General features: G+C 38.7%; 1 protein-coding gene across 9 annotated transcripts in view; it reads right to left on the bottom strand.

Annotated features, from left to right (window-relative positions):
* Positions 1-18415, bottom strand: part of ABCB7 (ATP binding cassette subfamily B member 7) — a 92166-nt gene that overhangs the window by 35542 nt on the left and 38209 nt on the right. For 3 of the 9 annotated variants that reach the window (XM_067304357.1, XM_067304356.1, XM_067304358.1), the window contains 2 exons: positions 17146-17253; positions 10356-14412 (listed from right to left, as the gene is read on the bottom strand). In XM_067304357.1, coding sequence (XP_067160458.1) covers positions 14194-14412; positions 17146-17253 — 327 coding nt within the window. In that variant the 3' untranslated portion in view covers positions 10356-14193. Of the gene's footprint in view, positions 1-399; positions 4198-10355; positions 14413-17145; positions 17254-18098; positions 18168-18415 lie in introns of those variants that run through there. The other 6 variants (XR_010885580.1, XM_067304353.1, XM_067304352.1 and 3 more) reach the window with 6 other exon arrangements.

Genomic DNA, 18415 nt, shown 5'->3' with positions numbered 1-18415 from the left:
CATATTACTGCTACTGTCTCCAATCAAAGAACCATTTATGGAAAACAAGGGCAGAGGGAACAACATGGTTTGGCAGCTTTAAGATTATAAGCCCAAAGCTTTATACCCTCTGTCTTATATTTTTACATTAAAGTATCATGAGATATTACCATATTTTTCATTATTATTTGTGGCACTAAATACTGCAGCACAGTGCCAGATGGCTAATATTCAGAATAAAAATAATCTTAGAAAGACTCAATGAGAATATAACAGCATGCATTCATCCTGCTTTCCTAATGCACCCAGTTAAAATATTAGCAGACTTAAAATCTGATTTTCCAATTAAAAAGAAAGCATATTATAGAATTATATATATACACACATGCGTGCATATATATGTAAAATATAGATTTCCTTTCCATTTTATTTGCATGTTTCAAAGGTCTTAACATAATACACATCCACATATTCTTTCACTATTTGGAAGGTTAGTCTGCCCAGTGAAGAAAACCAAATAGTTTTAAAATGCATTAGGAACATAAGCACAAACCTTTTTCCAGAGATTGTTATTGGTACAAAATACTTTTTTTTTTTTAAATATATAAACAGCTTGAGTCCTAAACTTAACCAGATGGAAACGTGCCTACAAAGAGTTGGATCTAATTCAGAAGAGACTGACAGCCAATAGATGAGCCAATTTAGACCATCGTATGCCAAAAATGGTCAATCATGTTATCTTATGTGTGACTCTACTGTGGCAGATGCCAGCTCTATCCAAACAACTTTAAGTATCTTTTTGGAAGACAGGATTATTTTACACACATTTTAAAAAATTCATAATAATGCTTGATTTTTCTGGAAGCATTCCACTTAGTTTCAGCATTTTCACAGGAGATTTTTATTTATTAATTTATTTTAAGGTTATTTTTATAGCCTAATAGAATAAATGCTTTACAATCCAACCAAGGATGATTAAAAAAACTAAACTGCAGTTCAGTAGCAGTCCCCAATTTATTTTAATACTAATAAGAGGAAAGCTCCTACACCTGTGCAAATCAAGTCATCTTCTTCAGACCAAATGTTTACTTTTGGAAACCAAAAAAAGGGGATAGTAGGCATAGATTAAATGCACTTCCTGCATCCCTCAGCAGCTTCCCTAAAATAAAGACTAAAATGCAAATTAAAGGACATCTTTATGGTGAATGATTACAAGCAAAGCATTTTGTGTGTGTGTGTGTGTGTGTGTGTGTGTGCACGTGCATGTGCAATTCACAGTCTCTCAGGCAATTTTTTTTTTTAACCTTCCAGAAGGGAGACTGACAGGTATGCTGTTAATCTGCCCCAGACTGCAACAGGAAAGGTCTTCCTCCATCTCCGCGGTAACCTTTACACTCCCTCTAGGGAATGTAGCGCTGGTATGCTTACTTTTTTTTCCATCTTGCACCTAATTTGAATAAGAATAGTCAAAAAGGGGAAGAGACTTATTCAGTTATTTGTCCAGCCTGACAGCATAGGACTGTTCATAGGCATCGCATAACCTGTATTTAAGCTCTATATACGCTGTCAGCGTGCTCTCTGTTTAAATTCAGTCTAAACTTTAGCTTCACACTAAAGCCCTAGGAGGTCTCAGGTGATGAGATTTTCTGTCTGTTAGATTGAAAGCTACAGAAACCAGTGTAAACACTTAGAAAATCATCTTCTTTTAGAGAACACCTTGAAAGGCCACATTTTAAAAAAATTAATGTCTTCAAATCTATTGTTTCTATAGAGAATAAAGCAAGTTGTTCTTCCAAAAAAGAGGGCAGCAGTTCTGCTGCATAGCCTGTAGTTTGGGTGTCTTCTTGACAATCATGCACAAAGTTGCAATTTCATTTTCCATTGGTATAGCAGGTAATTGCACTGCCTGTGTGAAGTAACCTAACCTCATATGGCATGAAGGAGCCAGACGACTGATCTACAGGATTTAAGGCCAGGTTTCAATTTCCAACCTATCTTCATACAATCTGTTCTGATGACAGTCCCGAGATTTTGAGATCCATGGACATTAATCTAGAGTGAACTCTAACAGGACATTTGGAAGGTTTTGGAGATATTTCTTATAGGGAAAATATACATTCTGAATTGCGTGATCATTTTCTTACATTGTTCCTGCTTCTTTTCAAAAAGACAGTGGTGAATGACATGTGACCAGAGAGCTTGATTGTGATGCTGGCGTTGCACTGGAGACAACTCTTACAGAAAGGTTCAGCCACACTGAAGATTCATGTATACTTCCTGGTCATACAACATGCAATCTTCAGCTGATGAAAAGACAAGGGTCGAGGTAACCACACCTTGCTCACATCAAGCTTTTCCCTAACTAGTCCTAGCTAGTTTGCTGATTATGTTGTTCTTGTATCTTGGCAGCACATTGGGCTCCACTCTACAACCACTCCAAGATGTTTCAGCTAATCCTCACAGAGCAATCCAACACCACAGAAGGTGACCATTGACTTTTTTGTTTGATAGTTGCACAGGAAAAACAGATGTCTAGGATTCACTTCTTGGAGGAACTGCTAGACTCAGCATAATCTATAGTAATTTTTCCTCTCCCCTTCCCCACCCCAAAACGTCTATGAAAATGCATTTCACTTTGGTGGAAGTTCTCATCTGAAGAGTAGCCTTGAGTTCAGCTCTACAATCAGGTTTCCATAACTGGACTGGTGACATATTACTCGTATTAAAGCACCTGGACAGCAAGATGGAGCCCCTGTGGGAGCCTCTTCTTAGTACATGAGGTCTTTTGTCTTGCTCAAGTAGATACACATGGAAGTTGCATAGCTGCCAGTAGGTATACCATTGTTTCATATTGTACTATTTTTGACACTTTCAGAAACAGACCACGACATCAGTGCCATGTACTGCAGACAGATCCACAAAGGCCAGTTTTCAGTTCACACTGGAGAGCGGCTTCAAGGTGACTCATCAGTAGGATCAAAGATACTTTGTCCCAGTCTGACTCAAGGCTGGTCAGAAGGTAGGCAGCTCTTGGAAAGAACCACAAGCTCCTGCAGAAGCTCTTGAAAAGAACGGTAACAAGTTACATGAGACGTTTTACCACCTAGGCAGGTTTTGTTTTTTAAAAAATTAGTTCATTTCCTCTGTTTATTGATAGCTAGTCAGTGAGTAAAGAAACATGTTAGTCAACCACAGCCAGGCTGATCACAGCTTTTCAGCTGTGGTCGATAAATATCTGGCCCAAGAGCAATCGGAGGCTTAGACAGTGCCAAGAGCTTCCCTTCACATACTTACTATGTACTCTTAGCTGTTGCCCACCTTTCTTCTATGATCAGTGACTCTAAGACTGGTTGCCATAGCTTGGTGATTATCCTGTACTGTTAGGAATACCTTGCTGTTTGCTCACTACCAGCAAGTCCAATTTTTTTCTGTGGCCATGTTCTTATTTTGCACCTATTTTTAGAGAAGCTCACTGTCTGAATTTAGTTGGCTACGTTGCCACTACCTGGTAAACCAATGTTTTGTGCAGTTCCTGTGCAGCCATTCTAACCGGTCTTAAAGCAGGTTCAGTAATAAGGACTTGAGAACAAACGTATATTAAAACAGATTGATGTTGCCCACAAAATAAATCAGAGGAAACTTTCTTCCTACCCAGGAAACTATCAGGAGCCACATACTTGTCACAATAAATGAATCTAGCAGGAATCTTTTTTTTTTTTTTTTTTTTTTGGTAGAAAGACACAGCTCTTCTGCTCAACTGGTTACAGTGATACAACTTGCGAATTCAAGGCCTCCTACACTTAGATGACATACATGCACCTGTGAGCTTACATCTCTTCTAATTCTGTCCATTTCATTTTAAATTGTCATTGAGTTGCTTTGAACCATAAAGCCATTAGTCTGTGTTCAATTCCCATGTAGACAGCACTGGTCAGGTCAAAGCACTCAACAGCAAGGACTCCATGAGGTTCCCATCTTCTCCTTTCCTGTTCCCTGCTAAGTTCATAGGTTAAGTATATTCACTTCATTATTTCCTGCAGCCAGAGAGAAACAATCAGATGAGTAACTACTTTTTAATCTGTCTCAAGCATTAGAAATGCATTGTGGTCATTCATATAGAAATTCACCTGAATGTCAACATGAGTCTTTGAGGAGGTCTTTTGGCTCCCACTTCAGGACACAGCTACTCCGTTTCCATGACATACCACTTTCATCTCACTGCAGTCGATAGGAAAAACAAATGTACTTAACAGATATTTCATAAACAGTCTCCAGATTGTCACTTCTTCCCAACATTTTCCAGTTGATTGTTATTACAAGACTCATGTAAGTCACCAGCAAGCAGTGCAGTCCCTTTTTCTGCTCATCATGTTCCGACTGGTGGCGTGAGCTGTCAGACTGTAAACTCAGAGTTGTCAAACAGCTACAATTTGCGGTTTTAGTAAAACAGCTTAGCATTCCTTTGAGCAAACTACTTACAAGAAATATATTCAGTGGAATTTAAGGTCTGTAAAAGCCTATGCAGTTTTCTAGTTAGAACAGGATCGGTACAGAACCACTCAAATGTCAGTAAAGCAAGTTTTGGTCCAAATCAGAAAGACTGCCATAAGAGATGACCTTGTATTTCAAGAATAAATTTCCACTGAGACTTTGTTATCTGAGACTAACAACATAACCATTTGAAGGATTTGATTTTTTAAACACCTATTAAGATCACTTGGACACTTACTTGCTAGAACTTGACTACTTTCTAGTAGGCCAAATCACAGCTAGAAAGTTTTGCCCCTTAAATTAAAATAAAACAAAACCCACAAGACAGTTCATCAGAAAGCACAGTTTTCACCAACTTCTGGAGCTATTTTCCATATTTCCCCATTGTTTTCACAAGTGTTACATGTATTTGACTTGCTGTAAAATATTTTTATGCTATTTATATGAGGCAATATTTTCAAAATTGCAGTCCACCTCCAGTTGTTTCCTGTTCCTCCTTTGATTAACTGTAGTCTGTGTTTATATTTAGTACATGTATAGGCACACATGACTTGATGGTGTAACATCAAGGTTTCATCTGTATGAGTTAGGAACCAAGCACATCACTTGCGTGTGAATCACATACAGATCATCTCCTCCAAGAAGAGAAAATGTTTAAACATACCACTCAGCTGTGCATTCTACACAAAGCACACGTTACAGGCTTTAGCGTGGATAAATACTGCCAAGATTGTGTCTCAGAGCTGTTGCCTCATGGCAGTCTCCAGCTAACTCTGGTGGGGTTACAGTAACTAATGCACCAACCCATGACATGAAACGCACAAAGGAAGCCTTAGAGATTTTTAAGAAACCTACAGCCACTTTTTGGTACAAAATACTTTGTGACTTGAAGATCTAATATCTGATAACAATTCCAACCACTGGTTTTACTGGGAGCTCAGCTTAGGCAACAGCAAGTGCTTTTATAAACCCCACCCTAAAGTCACACATCCTGTTAGCATGTAAGAAAACCTCTTGTTTAGAGGCAGCTAAATCTTCTCCATGCTGAGACTCAGTAGGACATAAAATTCCACATCTGGTGAAGGAAGCTTTCTGTGGTCAGCTGAAGATTTCTAACATCAAAAATTCCAGAGGATTGATATGAAAGGCTAATGGGACTGTATTCAATCGACTAAGTATTACAGAGATGCAGCACCCAAGCACACATCTGAACATACAGACACGCTCTTTACAGCAGCACTAAGCAGAGATGCAGGGTTCTAGCAAACACTAATTTTCAGTGGACATAACATTCAAAATTACTCTTTTCACACTGCATGAATTGTTTGCATGTATCACTTTCTGCAAGACTATCTCTGGCCATTCTGGAAGCACTACTACGTAACACGATCACATACAGAGACTCTATTGAAAAATCAGGTGCCTGCACAGCCCGAATAATGCACAAAACAGTGGACAAAAGACAGCACTGAGTAGGTTGCTGTTATTAGCTGCCTCATATTTCAGGCTACTTACCTGCCCAAAGCGGAAAAAGCAGATGCTGTGGCAGAGCTCACTGAGCAGCATTTCATAAAGCAAACCTGTCCCCGCAAGACAGCTGCTGCACGAGAGGTGCAAACCCGGCACAAGGGCCTTCATTGTGCTGTGTCCCATCCCACTGAGGTCGCCTGAACAAAGTCCTTTGAAAGACAGCACTCTTCCATAGCACGCAAGGGAAAAAAAGAAACCGCCCTGAGAGAGAAGCTGGCAATGCTTCCTCAAGTTTACAGACAGGAAGGCTTTCAGGGAGAATTATAGAAGAACTAGAGCAGAATTACAGCCCAGGTACGGAGACAAGCAAGGAAGAGGAGGCAACAGAGCTGACTAAGGTAATGTTTAAGGAGAAATGCATGCAACAGCTGTAAGGAAAACCCCAGGAAGCAGCCACTGTTATGCAAGGCCAAGATTATCACGCCCAAGTACAGGTGATTCCTCTTTGTTTAGTTAAAAGTTGTAAGATTCAAGAGTAAGAATACAGCAAAACTCTGACTGTACTCTTGGGATAGCAAACATAAGTAGCACTTCTCCTTTGCATTTGAGGGACTGAGGGACTTTTTTTTTCTTTCCCCTCTCCCCCTATCACCTCTCTGAATTTCTCTTCCTCTACCATTTATATTTAAATACTTTAAAAAAAAAAGTTACTGTATTATACAACTTAGGGTCATTAATCTATTTTTGCCCTGGAAACTTAGGAAACAACGTTTGCGCAGGCAAGTGACATATTCAGTAACATCCTCTATAGCCTTTCTATGGTGTACACACGTCACACACAACTGAACATGAATCAATTCCCTCCACACCCTCCAAAATAAACTTCAGGTGTTCAATGATACAATTTTTTCAGGTTACTAATCTTTTCAAATCCCTCCCAGTCTCCACTCTAAACAATTCTCAGATATATACATGCACTTTCTACAAGCATACAAGTCTGGATCGAGCCATTACAGAGCCCAAATCTGCCGAAGTTTTCCACTCTTAATGCTACAGACATTTGTGACACCCACTGTGCAACCTGTGGGAGAGCTGGCCATATAGACTAGACACCCATCTACTTCATAAGGCAGCTTCCCCATGTAAGTAATAGTATATTGCTAATTTGCATTTTAGTTGTGCTTAACTTGCTAATATTTCAATAAGCCCTTCCTTAGAGCTTCCTTCCAGCAGAGGCTAGAGAATTGTCATAAAACTCAACCGGGTGCGGGTGAGATCTTACAATCCTAGGTCCAAACACCCAAATCCCATTACCAGCACAATCCCCAACGCAGGTTTCTTAGGAAACCAATGCGAAGTTTGCACAGGGTAGAAGAAAAATCTCCAGCCTAAAATAGTTTTGCCCTGTGCTCTTCCCCCTCCCTCGTACCTTGCCAAATACCTTTGATTTCTTGAATCACCTAACAATTAACAGTATCACCAAGCCATGACACTCATTACCTTTCACAAATTCTACAAATGCTCATTTTACCAGAAAGCTTTCCCTGGTTTTCATTGTGAATAAGTTCAATCTTCTCCTGTGTGTGTTCTCCAAAAGCCAGTAATGTTTTCAAATCTCCAAAAAAATAAAGGTCCTTACACTGTTGTGTGAAAATACACGTAGCCCATTTCGCAATTCATGCACCAACAGTATTTGAAACCTTCATTCCCAGTTATGGACCAGCTTGATGTTCACATTCCATTTTCTCTAACAAGCTTAAAATGAAAACTTTTCCTCTTTTCACACTCCACTTTTCAAAATATTTATTGGTGTTTGCACAAGGCCTCTGAAGTCCTCAGATTTCATTTGTGGAGCATTTTACAGCACATTCGGAGGACACAACACAAGCCGATATATAGTGTTCAAGCTTGTTTCTTCATCTCTGTAATGCAAGGGAGAATTTCTCTCCTTTTCCCCCTCCCCTCTCTCAGATAAAGCTGATAGCTTTATAAGGCACATTTTATGTTACATAAATGCTTTACTTGACAATTTTATAAAGGGCTACAAAGCATTGAAAACTGGAAATGAAATGTGTGGGGAGCTGAGATGTCACATTAATCTTTCAGCTTTGGGGATGCTATTTTAAATTCTGCCCTAAGTCACAAGTAAAAATGTATTTTTCCTCTTTTTTCAAATAATAAATACGCTGTGCCACTTGGTACAATTGGCACTTCTCATTTGAGAAAGAGATGCTGGAATAAAACCCTAAGTTATCTAAGGTCAAGATTACATTGCAACTGTCAAATGTGGGAAAAACATAGCATAGCAGCTCTATGAATTCACAGACTCAGTTACCCAGACAAACCATATTCCACCAGCCCCACTTTCACTAGCACCCAGTCACTTAAAGTTAGTCATAATTTATTCTCGTGGGACTTGCCTTAAAGTCTCTTTGGGAAGTTACGATTAGCCTTGCACGCAGCAGTCTCCTTGCTTGCTGGTATCAGCAGTAACACTATGTAAAAAGGATCATAACGGGATGGACCAAATGTCCGTCTAGCCCAGCCCTCCGTGACTGATGGTATGCACCAGTTTCTTCGGCTCTTTCCTTAAGCATCCCCCGGACAGCATACAGCTTCCAAGCATTTGGGCAATGCTCAGCAGGCCCAGCACACAAACGCAGATGGATTCTGGCAGCATCCTGGGGCGATCGGGCAGTATAAAGCTCAGGTCCTTTCTCTGCGTTCAGCAGAAGTTAATCAAAAGTTACATAACAGGAATTTAAAAATATATTTTTCAGGGACTAACCATTTGAGGATTTCCTTAAGAAAGCAAGAACAGATGTACACACTGACTATAGTCAAAAAGTATGCCAAAGTCTAGAAAATTCAGCTCTGCAAGATGCTTAGATATTTACAATTTGCCTCCATCACCATTTCATCAATGATGTCACCATTTCATCAGTGACAACTATCCATCACAGTACTGCCAAATCCCTTTGCAACTTTTTCTTTAAAGAAAATTCCCTAGCTCCTTCTGAGAAATATGACAAATTCATCAACATGCAGTTAAGAAAACATGCAGTTGCCATCAAAGCTCTTATCCTGTGTGCAGACCAAAGCTATAATTTCCAGCAGAGGTCAGGACTGAAGGTAGGGAAAGAGCATTTAGATGGTCCACTGACCAAAATAAATGTCACGGAAAATTCCTCACTGGAAAACAGTAGATAATCAATAGAATACTAAATTGTTACTTCTGCAACTATTGTTTGAACACAGATGGGTTGTTAAATGAGCATGGTAACCTCAAAATGATTCCCAATTTATGTGACAATTATAAAGTGCTGGATTTGTAATTACTGTTTTCCTTGATGCACACATGCAACTCAAATTAGCATTAATAAAGTTACATGTATACACTGAAGAAGAAAAAAACCCACTCCCACTATAGCTCTTTCCCCTCAAAAATTAATGAAAGTATTTTTTTGTCACTCAACATTTATGGAATATTCCTGCACAGTATCATTCAAAGATTTAAAGATATAGTAAATGAACATTTAGAAAGAACAGCTGGAAGTTCCTCTAGTCATACTTGGGGAACAACAAACACACAAACAAAAACCCCAATCTGCTCCCAGATCTCACAATTCGTCATTCCAGACATAACAGCGCACTTTGCAAGACCACGCAGGGCTCACCTACAACTGCTTGAAACAGAGCAACAGCACGACCAGTGGCTATTGCAGCTCAGATCAATATGGTGTAAGTGCACTATCAAAATTGTGTGTCACTAAATAAAAGCTACTTCCTGCTTTCTCAGTTGATAATGAAAAGCTAGCGTTATAGCAGCACAAAAAATTCAATCACGAATTAGGCAGTGTCAGGTCAAGAGCAGGGCTCAAGCAAATTCTTAAAACAGCTCTGCTTCTGCTGTTCACCAGTTCAGCGATGAGGAGGTAAAACAGTCTACTTTCATAAAGATATGATGTAGTATTTCAAAATAAGTAATAGTCAAGCTTTTAACAAGAATTTTCATTCTCATCGGCACGATGCCTCTAATGTGAGTGTTCTTCACATGTTTTTGCAGCTTGATATGTTGAAAATTAAGGGCATATAAAAGCTGAGGGGGAACAGGATTTGGGTGCACTGTACGAACTTACCTTTCTCTGACTGATCATCTGGAGTTTGGTTGCCTAATGCTAACCCACAGCCCTATAATTTGCTATCAGCTTCACTGTCATTACCAAGCACTGCAAACAATCACTTTTACCAAAAAAGCCAATTCAAAGCTTCCCTTTCTGGGTGGGAGAGCCACACTCCCATAGCTGTTATTAAAATCATCGCTATTCTTATTCCATAAGAGTGACTGACAAAATATCTGTTTCCCCTGGAAATTGCTGCAAAGCTGAAGGAGTCATTTTAACAGGACACCCATGTCTATTCACAAAGATAAATCCTTTATTTAGTAATAATTACCTATACACAGATGAACAACAAGAGTCAGGGTAAGAAGTCTTCCAGCAGATGTTTATACAGTGTGGTTTTAAACTAGCCTTTTTTTGTTGAACATCTATCATCTTACTGTACAATGTGTATTTTACATTTCCATCTTCAAAAGAAACTTGAACATAATTTAAAATTTGAATTTTGAGAGATGTACGCAACTACTAATCCACATAACAGCACTGCTGAGAGTAAACTGAGAGGTCATCTGCAAGCAGCAAGTTATGAACTGCCATTTTTGAAAACCAAAACCAACCAAAAACCTCAAACCACAAGTTTGCTAACTTGGAGGTTAGAATAGCCAAAGAAAGATGGTTTGTGTCTTCACATTCTGTGCTCAGTAAGTTCTTGCATGGGAATTAAAATTAAATTCTGCAAGTTTAGAGTCAATAGATGAATATGCACTGCAAGAACCAATCTTTTTTTTTCCTGTCCACTTTTCACAGACATACACATTTCCTAAAAATAAAAAAATAAAAAAAAAGGAGAATGAGGGAAAAAATAAATGGCTTTTTGACTGCAAAATGGCAAACAGTTATTTTATAATGGTAGTAATTACTTTAATTTTGAAAAACAACCTGCTACAAATCCAGCAAAGTTCCAAGAATATGAAAAGCTGCTGTTCAGAAAAGTGATGTTCCGGCTTACAGAACAGCAGAATTACCAAGATTCACAGAGGCTGTCAGAGAGCTTCAAAATATATCATTTTTCTGTAACAAACTGTAAGGCTTTTTAAAGAGATGCCATATATATAGTCTCAAGGCTATATATACAGATCTTATTCAAGTCTCCAAAGCTGTGACTCTCCCAGTCAGCAAGTGTCATAAATGTCTGCCTAAAATAGTGATTTTTGGAGTCATGGCATACGAATTAAAAAAAAAAAAAGAAAAAAAAAGCCAGAGGAAAGATTTCATCTTCTTGTAACCAAGAGAGTTACCAAGTATTGCCTCTACTTCCTTGAGATGCCTGCTCACATGTAAAGCATAGCACTAAGTATTTTGTTCTTGCATCTGTTTGATAGATTAGTGGGAGGTTGTGGCAGCAGAGACTCCTGCTCTTTTGCAACTCTTCAGCTGTGCAACAACTTTTTCTGGTTTTCTAGGAAGCTTTTCCCATTTAATTTGGGAAGGTAAGCGGGAGGGAAGCCAAAAGAAAGCAAAAACCCTTTTGCTATCATCAGTACAGAAGTCTTCCCCCTTCCATTTACTGCGTGCTGCTGCTAAATTTACAATGGTAAAGTGTATTTTTTGTAACCTGTGCCTAAAAAGCAGATAAATAAGCACAGAGAGCATTCAAATAAAGCCATGAGCAAGTCAGGAATGTTCATCTAGCAACTCTGTGGCACAGGAAATTCTCAGTCATCTCCCGAAGTCACTGAAAGTCTTTAAAATAAATATTCTACTGTATCACGAGCCTTCTTTTTAGAAAATGCCTTTAAGAGTTGCCTCCTGCCACCCAGTTCGCTGGACAAAGCTGCAGCATAGGGATTGGCTTAAAAAAAAAAAAAAGATGGCAGAGATAGACAACAGTCTTACAGCCATATGAAACCCTTTACGGACTTAACCGAACTTTGATCGTTACTGATATTTACCATCCAAAAATGCTCCCTTCTCCCACACCTCTTGGAGTACTTGCAAAATCGGTCCTCAGTGATTAAGTACATCAGCTTTGTATCATCACTTATTCATCTGAATACTTCCTCCCCTCCACAAACACAAGCAAAATTGGCATTCAGATGGCTCCTGGTTTCAGAGTACTTAAAAGCCCGCAAGGCTGGTTTGCGTTCTCTCTTTAGACAGTCACTGGACTTTCAGAGCCCTGTCACGTTGGCCACTGCTCATGGGGTGGGGGAACCACCTTCTCCTCCATCTTTCAGGCTAGTGACATCTCTAAAGCTTGTGCCACAGGAAAAAGGTGTTCAGGATTGAAATATTACTATTTACAGCCTTTGTACATTATCTGCTGCATGCAACAGTAGACAAATTGTTTAATTCCCAAACTAGCTCTTGGGGTAGGAGGGGTGTTGGGGTTTTGTTAGCCACCGAAGAGGAAAGGGAGAAGCCTCAACTGTTGCTAACTGTTTCTGGCAGTTCAGAGATAACTGCACCTTTATAATCTACCACACTGCTATTACAAACTAAAAAAAGGAGACACTTGGTGAAAATAAAAGGAAGATGGGAAATTAAAATAATTCTGGACTGCCACTACACTAACAAGGCTTTACTTTGCTTCTACGCTCCAAGAATGAGAGCAAAAGTCCTTGCATTTGATGTTATTGTTAAAATAATTTTTACCTGAGGATTAATAACATTTTATTTTCTTGCATCATTTTAATAGTGAGAAAATGAATGGCTAGCAGAAAAGATAAAGGTTTAGCTCCCTGTAAGTTACTGTTGTTATATTCAGCTGTAAAGAAAGCTATAACCAAAAAAAAAACCAAAAAAAACCCCACCAACCAACAGTATTTGCAGCTAAGTTTTCAGAAGCACCACATTCAGTACTTTGCTTTGCTAGTGCCCACAGAGACATCTTGCGCCTGATTTACAAACATAACTTCAGTGTAATTATACTGTTATAATTCCCCAGAAAAATGTTATTTTTAAACATCAAGAAATGTCCTTTTTCTTATTAAAAAAATCTATCTATCTATATATCTATATCTATAGATATAGATACGCATATCTCAAATGAGGAATTATACCAGCATAACTACTGATAAACAGATATGGGAAATCTCCCAGGAGAGGTCAGGCCTAAACATACGATCCTGTGGTGTGCTGCGAGTCACAGAAATTGAGGTTTCTTGACACTGAAGAAGTTTTGTCTCCTGAAGTAGTGAGGTCATTGGAGCAACATTATCCAGGTCGATTTCTCATACATTAATGACATAATATAAATTTATGGTAGTCTTCATTGAATCTTAATTGCTCCCTAAGACCATGACTGAAATCAAGGCAAGTGCATTCTGTGGTCACTCATTCTGCTTTGACTTCTACTGCGAAGCAGATGTTGAGGATGCAGAATTCTGAACTCTGATTTCTTTTTCATTTAAGAGAAGGCTTCCAATTGTTAATATTTACACATTTTGCATGTATTCTGTGAAGTCACACTATATTTTTTCAATTTCAGATTTTTGTCAGCTCTTAGAACTTTTAGTTCTCTTTTAAAAGAATACTAATGCACTTCCTGGATAGTCCAATATGAAAGGTGCTTTGGAGCAGCGGGATGGATTATTTCAATACTTAGTTTGCTACTAGAAGCCTCTAATATTTTGTTAGGGCTCTTAAGTTTCACAAGGAAGAGAATTTCAAACCAGAGCACCCCTGAAGAATTTAAATTGCATCTTCCTCACTAGCAAATGAGTTCAAATTAGCCCAACTACAATTAAAACATGACTTATCAGCCATTAATGATGAGAAATAATGTAAATTGAGCACAAATCTGTTTACAATTTAATGATCCATCTCAAGCAACTACCAGGAGAATTTACCAATACCTAAAAACTGCCATAAAATATACTGTTAGTTAGAAGTAATTTTAAAGTTTTTTTCAAAAAGCTCAGCTCTTGCAAATGCCATTGAATATCAGGGATCTGTAAAGATGCAGAAATAAGACTTCTTTGGTTGAAGTTATGTTCCTCTGAGAAACAGTAAAACCCCAAAACTGCAAAACCCAGGAAGTTTTTGAATCATGAGTTAAAACCAAGAGCTGTGCCTCACTGCAACCTTGTGCATTTTTAACTTGTTATAGAAGATTAATCCAGGATCATACTTAGCAAGAACAGTTTCCACAGCCTTTCACACTATTGATAATTTCTTCTTGCAGCTTCTTCCTCTCCTCCTCTTTGGACATCTGATTGTTTCTCTCTTCCCATTTCTGATTGTTACTACTATTTCGCATTTTGCTGCTCTGCGTATGCCACATCTCATAATAGAGATTGCTCGGGCTTGCAAGGAGGTCTGTGTGTCTACCACGTTCCACAACTTTACCCTGCAAAAGAAGTGGAAGAAGTCAGCAATCAACATTACCAGATCTTCAGGACTATTAGCACTGCCAACAAATGGCCCACGGCTTCACGGTGCGGCTCACAGCGATTCGGAATGAGGAGAAGGCTGGGGCCGCAAAGGAAGACCGAACGCACGGAGCACTGCGTTCTGGGTTACACAGCATGGGGAAAACAAGGGCCTGTATTCTTAAACTTATGTAAAGAGGAGTATAGACTCCTTTTCTCAACCTGGACAAGATTTAAAGCCTACCAACATGAAAAGGTTTACTATTTAAACCGGAAGTACTATTTAAAATAAACGTAGAACTTCTTCCAGACAGCGAGGTGTTAAAGTGCAAAAGGCACATGGATGTACCAAGACAAACTGCATTTATCTCTACTCGATAAGAAACACAGTTGAGCTACACTGAAAAAAGAGAGCACACACAAAGGGATTTGTGGCAGTTAAGCCAAAAACATTTAAAATCAGATTCTAAAAGCAATTAATGTAAGTCATGTTTTCAGAAGGGGCCTCAGTTGCTTCTGTCGTTAGAAGTGCCATCATGAAAACTAAGCGAGCAGCTCAGTTCATCTGTGCTCTCTGTTTTGGAAGAACAACACTGATTTATTGACTATCATATTGTGGAAAGGGGAAGGAAGAAGAGGAGGGGAAAACCCAAACCCTCCAGACAGCCAAGCACTATTCTGCAAAACAGACACCTATCTTTTTCATTTGAGAGAGACATTTACATCCACTGACTTAAACTTAAAATAATTTATTCATTCTCTACCTATTCTTTCTTTTGGGAAAAAACAGTATTCTATAGACAGCTACACGGACTTTGTATTAGTTCCAAATTCTGATCTACAATTAAATCTACCTCCTTGTGACAGCTGCTGATGAACATGCTGAGAAACAAAATTAGGTCTTGTCACTTTTATTAGTAGTCGTGCTGGTGAAATCTTAACAAATATGTAGTTGGCCAACATAACCGCAGAACTTATTTAAAAACGCTAAGTAGGTTAATTTAGAGAGTTCACTGCAGTGGAGACCAGGCTTATGAATTAAACTATTTTTATAACTTTCACAGTTGCCAGAAATTTAACTTCTCTGTTCAGCTTTGCAGCGTTAAAATCATTATTGTTAATGCAGTATTTGTTTACTCAATTATTCTGATTTTACCTAGGCAAAGCTGCTGAAATTACGATGCAATATTTAACATCGCTGAGCAAAAACAGTCGCAGTTTTCCTGCCTCTTTTCCATTACTGCTCCTCATTTAGCTGGCTGTTAAAGCAGCGCTCATCAAGCCGGGACAGCAAGAGGCAGCCTGCTGCCGCGCAAATGTCAGCGAGGCCTCACGAAGCAGCCGGACACCCGAAAGCCACGTGCCACGCTGCCTCGCTCATTCACAATCTCTTTCACACTGAAACCATTCAGGAAAGCGAGCACCCTAGCCGTTTTACAGTTTTAGGTTGTGTTTTTATTTTTAACAGTTACACTGTAACACAAAACACACTCCTAGTAAACTGTGAAAACAACAACAACAACAAAAAAATCGCAGATTGCCTTATAACATGTTAAAAAACATTTGCAAGATGTTGTAACATGCAGTTACATAAAGGATACACCTTAGGAAATGATTTTTCAGCCAAAGCAGAAAAAACAAGCAGAACAAAAGCGAACAAAATATCTACAGAGAAGCATGAGTGAGTTTATTCTACTACTTAATTTTTAGATTCATATGATGCTGAGCTTTGTACAGCAAAGATGGCCAGGAACATCACCATTTCATCAGATTTTGTTCTAATTTCCCATTAAATCGTTTCGTGTACTATATGAATTTTTTTTTTTAATATGTGCACATTTAAGTCACCAAATACACCTATATACACAAGCATAGAAAACAACTAAAAGGAATGCAGAGCTGAATTTAACATCTACTACCAGCAGATTACAGCACTATGTTTTCAGCATTATCAGTTAAAAAAGTAACTATGAAGTTATTTTAAGGACATTTATTTATTTTAAATCTATAGCCAAATATGGGTAAGAGAAGAAAATAGACTCAGGACAGACTGAATATAAGGTAAGTGCTGAACAGTGATGTTAATCGATCAAATGTTGAAAGGGGTGTGTGTGTTTAAGGTAGACATACAGTACAGGAAGGGAATGATTACAATTTTCTAGAGCTACAGCAGAGAACAGTGCTCAGATTTCTAACATAATTAGGCTGAACAAGCCTACAACAGCTTTATCTGCATGGAAACAGAGCATGCTGTCCTCTCTCTTCCCATTGCAAAAAAACCCAGTGGATGCATATGAAAGCCACTCACTGTATAATGAGAACGAAGCATAAATTGGGGGAAAACATTAGGAGCCCAAACGGATAGGAGCATATAATAAACTAAAAATACGCAACATTAAACCATTCCCAGCTCATCAAGTGAAATTTGTAATAATCCATATAAAGTACATGTAATTAAATGTACTGTGCAAACAAAGTAATAATACACACAACAAAAAAATCACAGAAAGGTTTCTACAGCTGATAAACTGTTAGTTGCAAAGAAGAGAAATATAAGTAGTAAAGCTTGGGCGAGATTTTTTAAACACGGTTCATTTCCAAAGGCAGAGCTTTCAGTAGCTCGGTAAGGGTTTTACTATTTCAGAGCGTACACATAAACTCTTTACAATGACATTATGCCAAAGTTATATTTCACAGGGTGATAGCCTCACCTGATCGAGGACAATGATCTCGTCCGCATCAACTACTGTTGACAACCTGTGGGCAATGAAGACTGATGTTCGGTGCTTCACCATGTCCCTCATGGCACTCAGGATATTCTGTAAGATTAAAATATAGGCACGCGCTTACACATTCCTAGGTAGTATGAAAAGAAATAAAATGCTGTCTAGAAATATTCAAATTATTTTAAATGAGTGTTGAGAAACATCTCCAAAACTGCTGTAGTTTTGCAGTATGAAACAGCTAGGAGCATTTATAGAAGAAGCAAAGAAAGCTCAAGAATGAACCACTTGGGGCTCTGACAGCATCCTCAAAATTGCAAAAAAGCTTATATTCATAGAAAAAAAAAAGATATCCCAATGGATGAAAGAAGAGAAGTGTTACTTGATTTCAGGAAAATTTCCTTGGGCATTCAGAAGCATCATCAAAAGCAGTTAAGGCACCTGAAAATAATGATAATACACTTCCCAAATGAAGAAAGTTAAAGGCAAAATATCCCTCTCAATACTATGCCAATGTGGAACAGGAAGCTTAAAAAAAATTGTTGGAATCACTTCCTACCTGCCACTGACTTGGCGTATACTTTTCCACCTCCCCACACTGCATCCAGATGCAGGCAGCACCAACTGGGAGTTTGTGCTCTTGCTACAGTAAGTGAAGCGCCCGTTTTGTTTTCCTGGAAAAACGCTAGGCTTTGTCAAAAAACATGCTGATCACCTAACATACTTTTGTGGGAAGGACTCGTTTTTATTTGCCGTCTTTAAAATGCAGCTCTACTGTGTAACCTTCAGCTTTGCTTATGATTCTTGCAATAAATACAGCCAAGTGAAAGAATGAGGTATTATTCTGGAGAATTGTGTTAAGAACATTTCCAGTCAATACGAGGGAGCACAGTCGGGAATCATTATTTGAAAGCTGTACTATATAGATGTACAGTATGTACCTTAGCTTCTTCGCATCTGGAAAATGGAAGTAATTTAGCGATTACAGGTCAGTAAATTTGCTCAATAATCTGCAGAAGTGAAGACAAACATACACAGAGCACTGGTTTTAGATGACACTAGTTGTGAAATTAATGCTGCTGCTGAGAGTTTAGCGTTTAAGCAAAGACGCAGTTGTGAAGCCGGCCGCAGTTGCTGTGGCAGTGTCATGACATCTGTGTCACAACCCTCTGAGGTTTCACGGCCCTTCCTGTGAAGGGAATACAAATTAACAGCAGCGCCGCAGGTTACGCCTACCTGATTTGCATCTCAGAAAGAT

The sequence above is a fragment of the Apteryx mantelli genome, chromosome 13, assembly GCF_036417845.1.
Source record: "Apteryx mantelli isolate bAptMan1 chromosome 13, bAptMan1.hap1, whole genome shotgun sequence".
Taxonomy (NCBI): domain Eukaryota; kingdom Metazoa; phylum Chordata; class Aves; order Apterygiformes; family Apterygidae; genus Apteryx; species Apteryx mantelli.
This window is presented reverse-complemented; position numbering and strand designations above follow the sequence as displayed.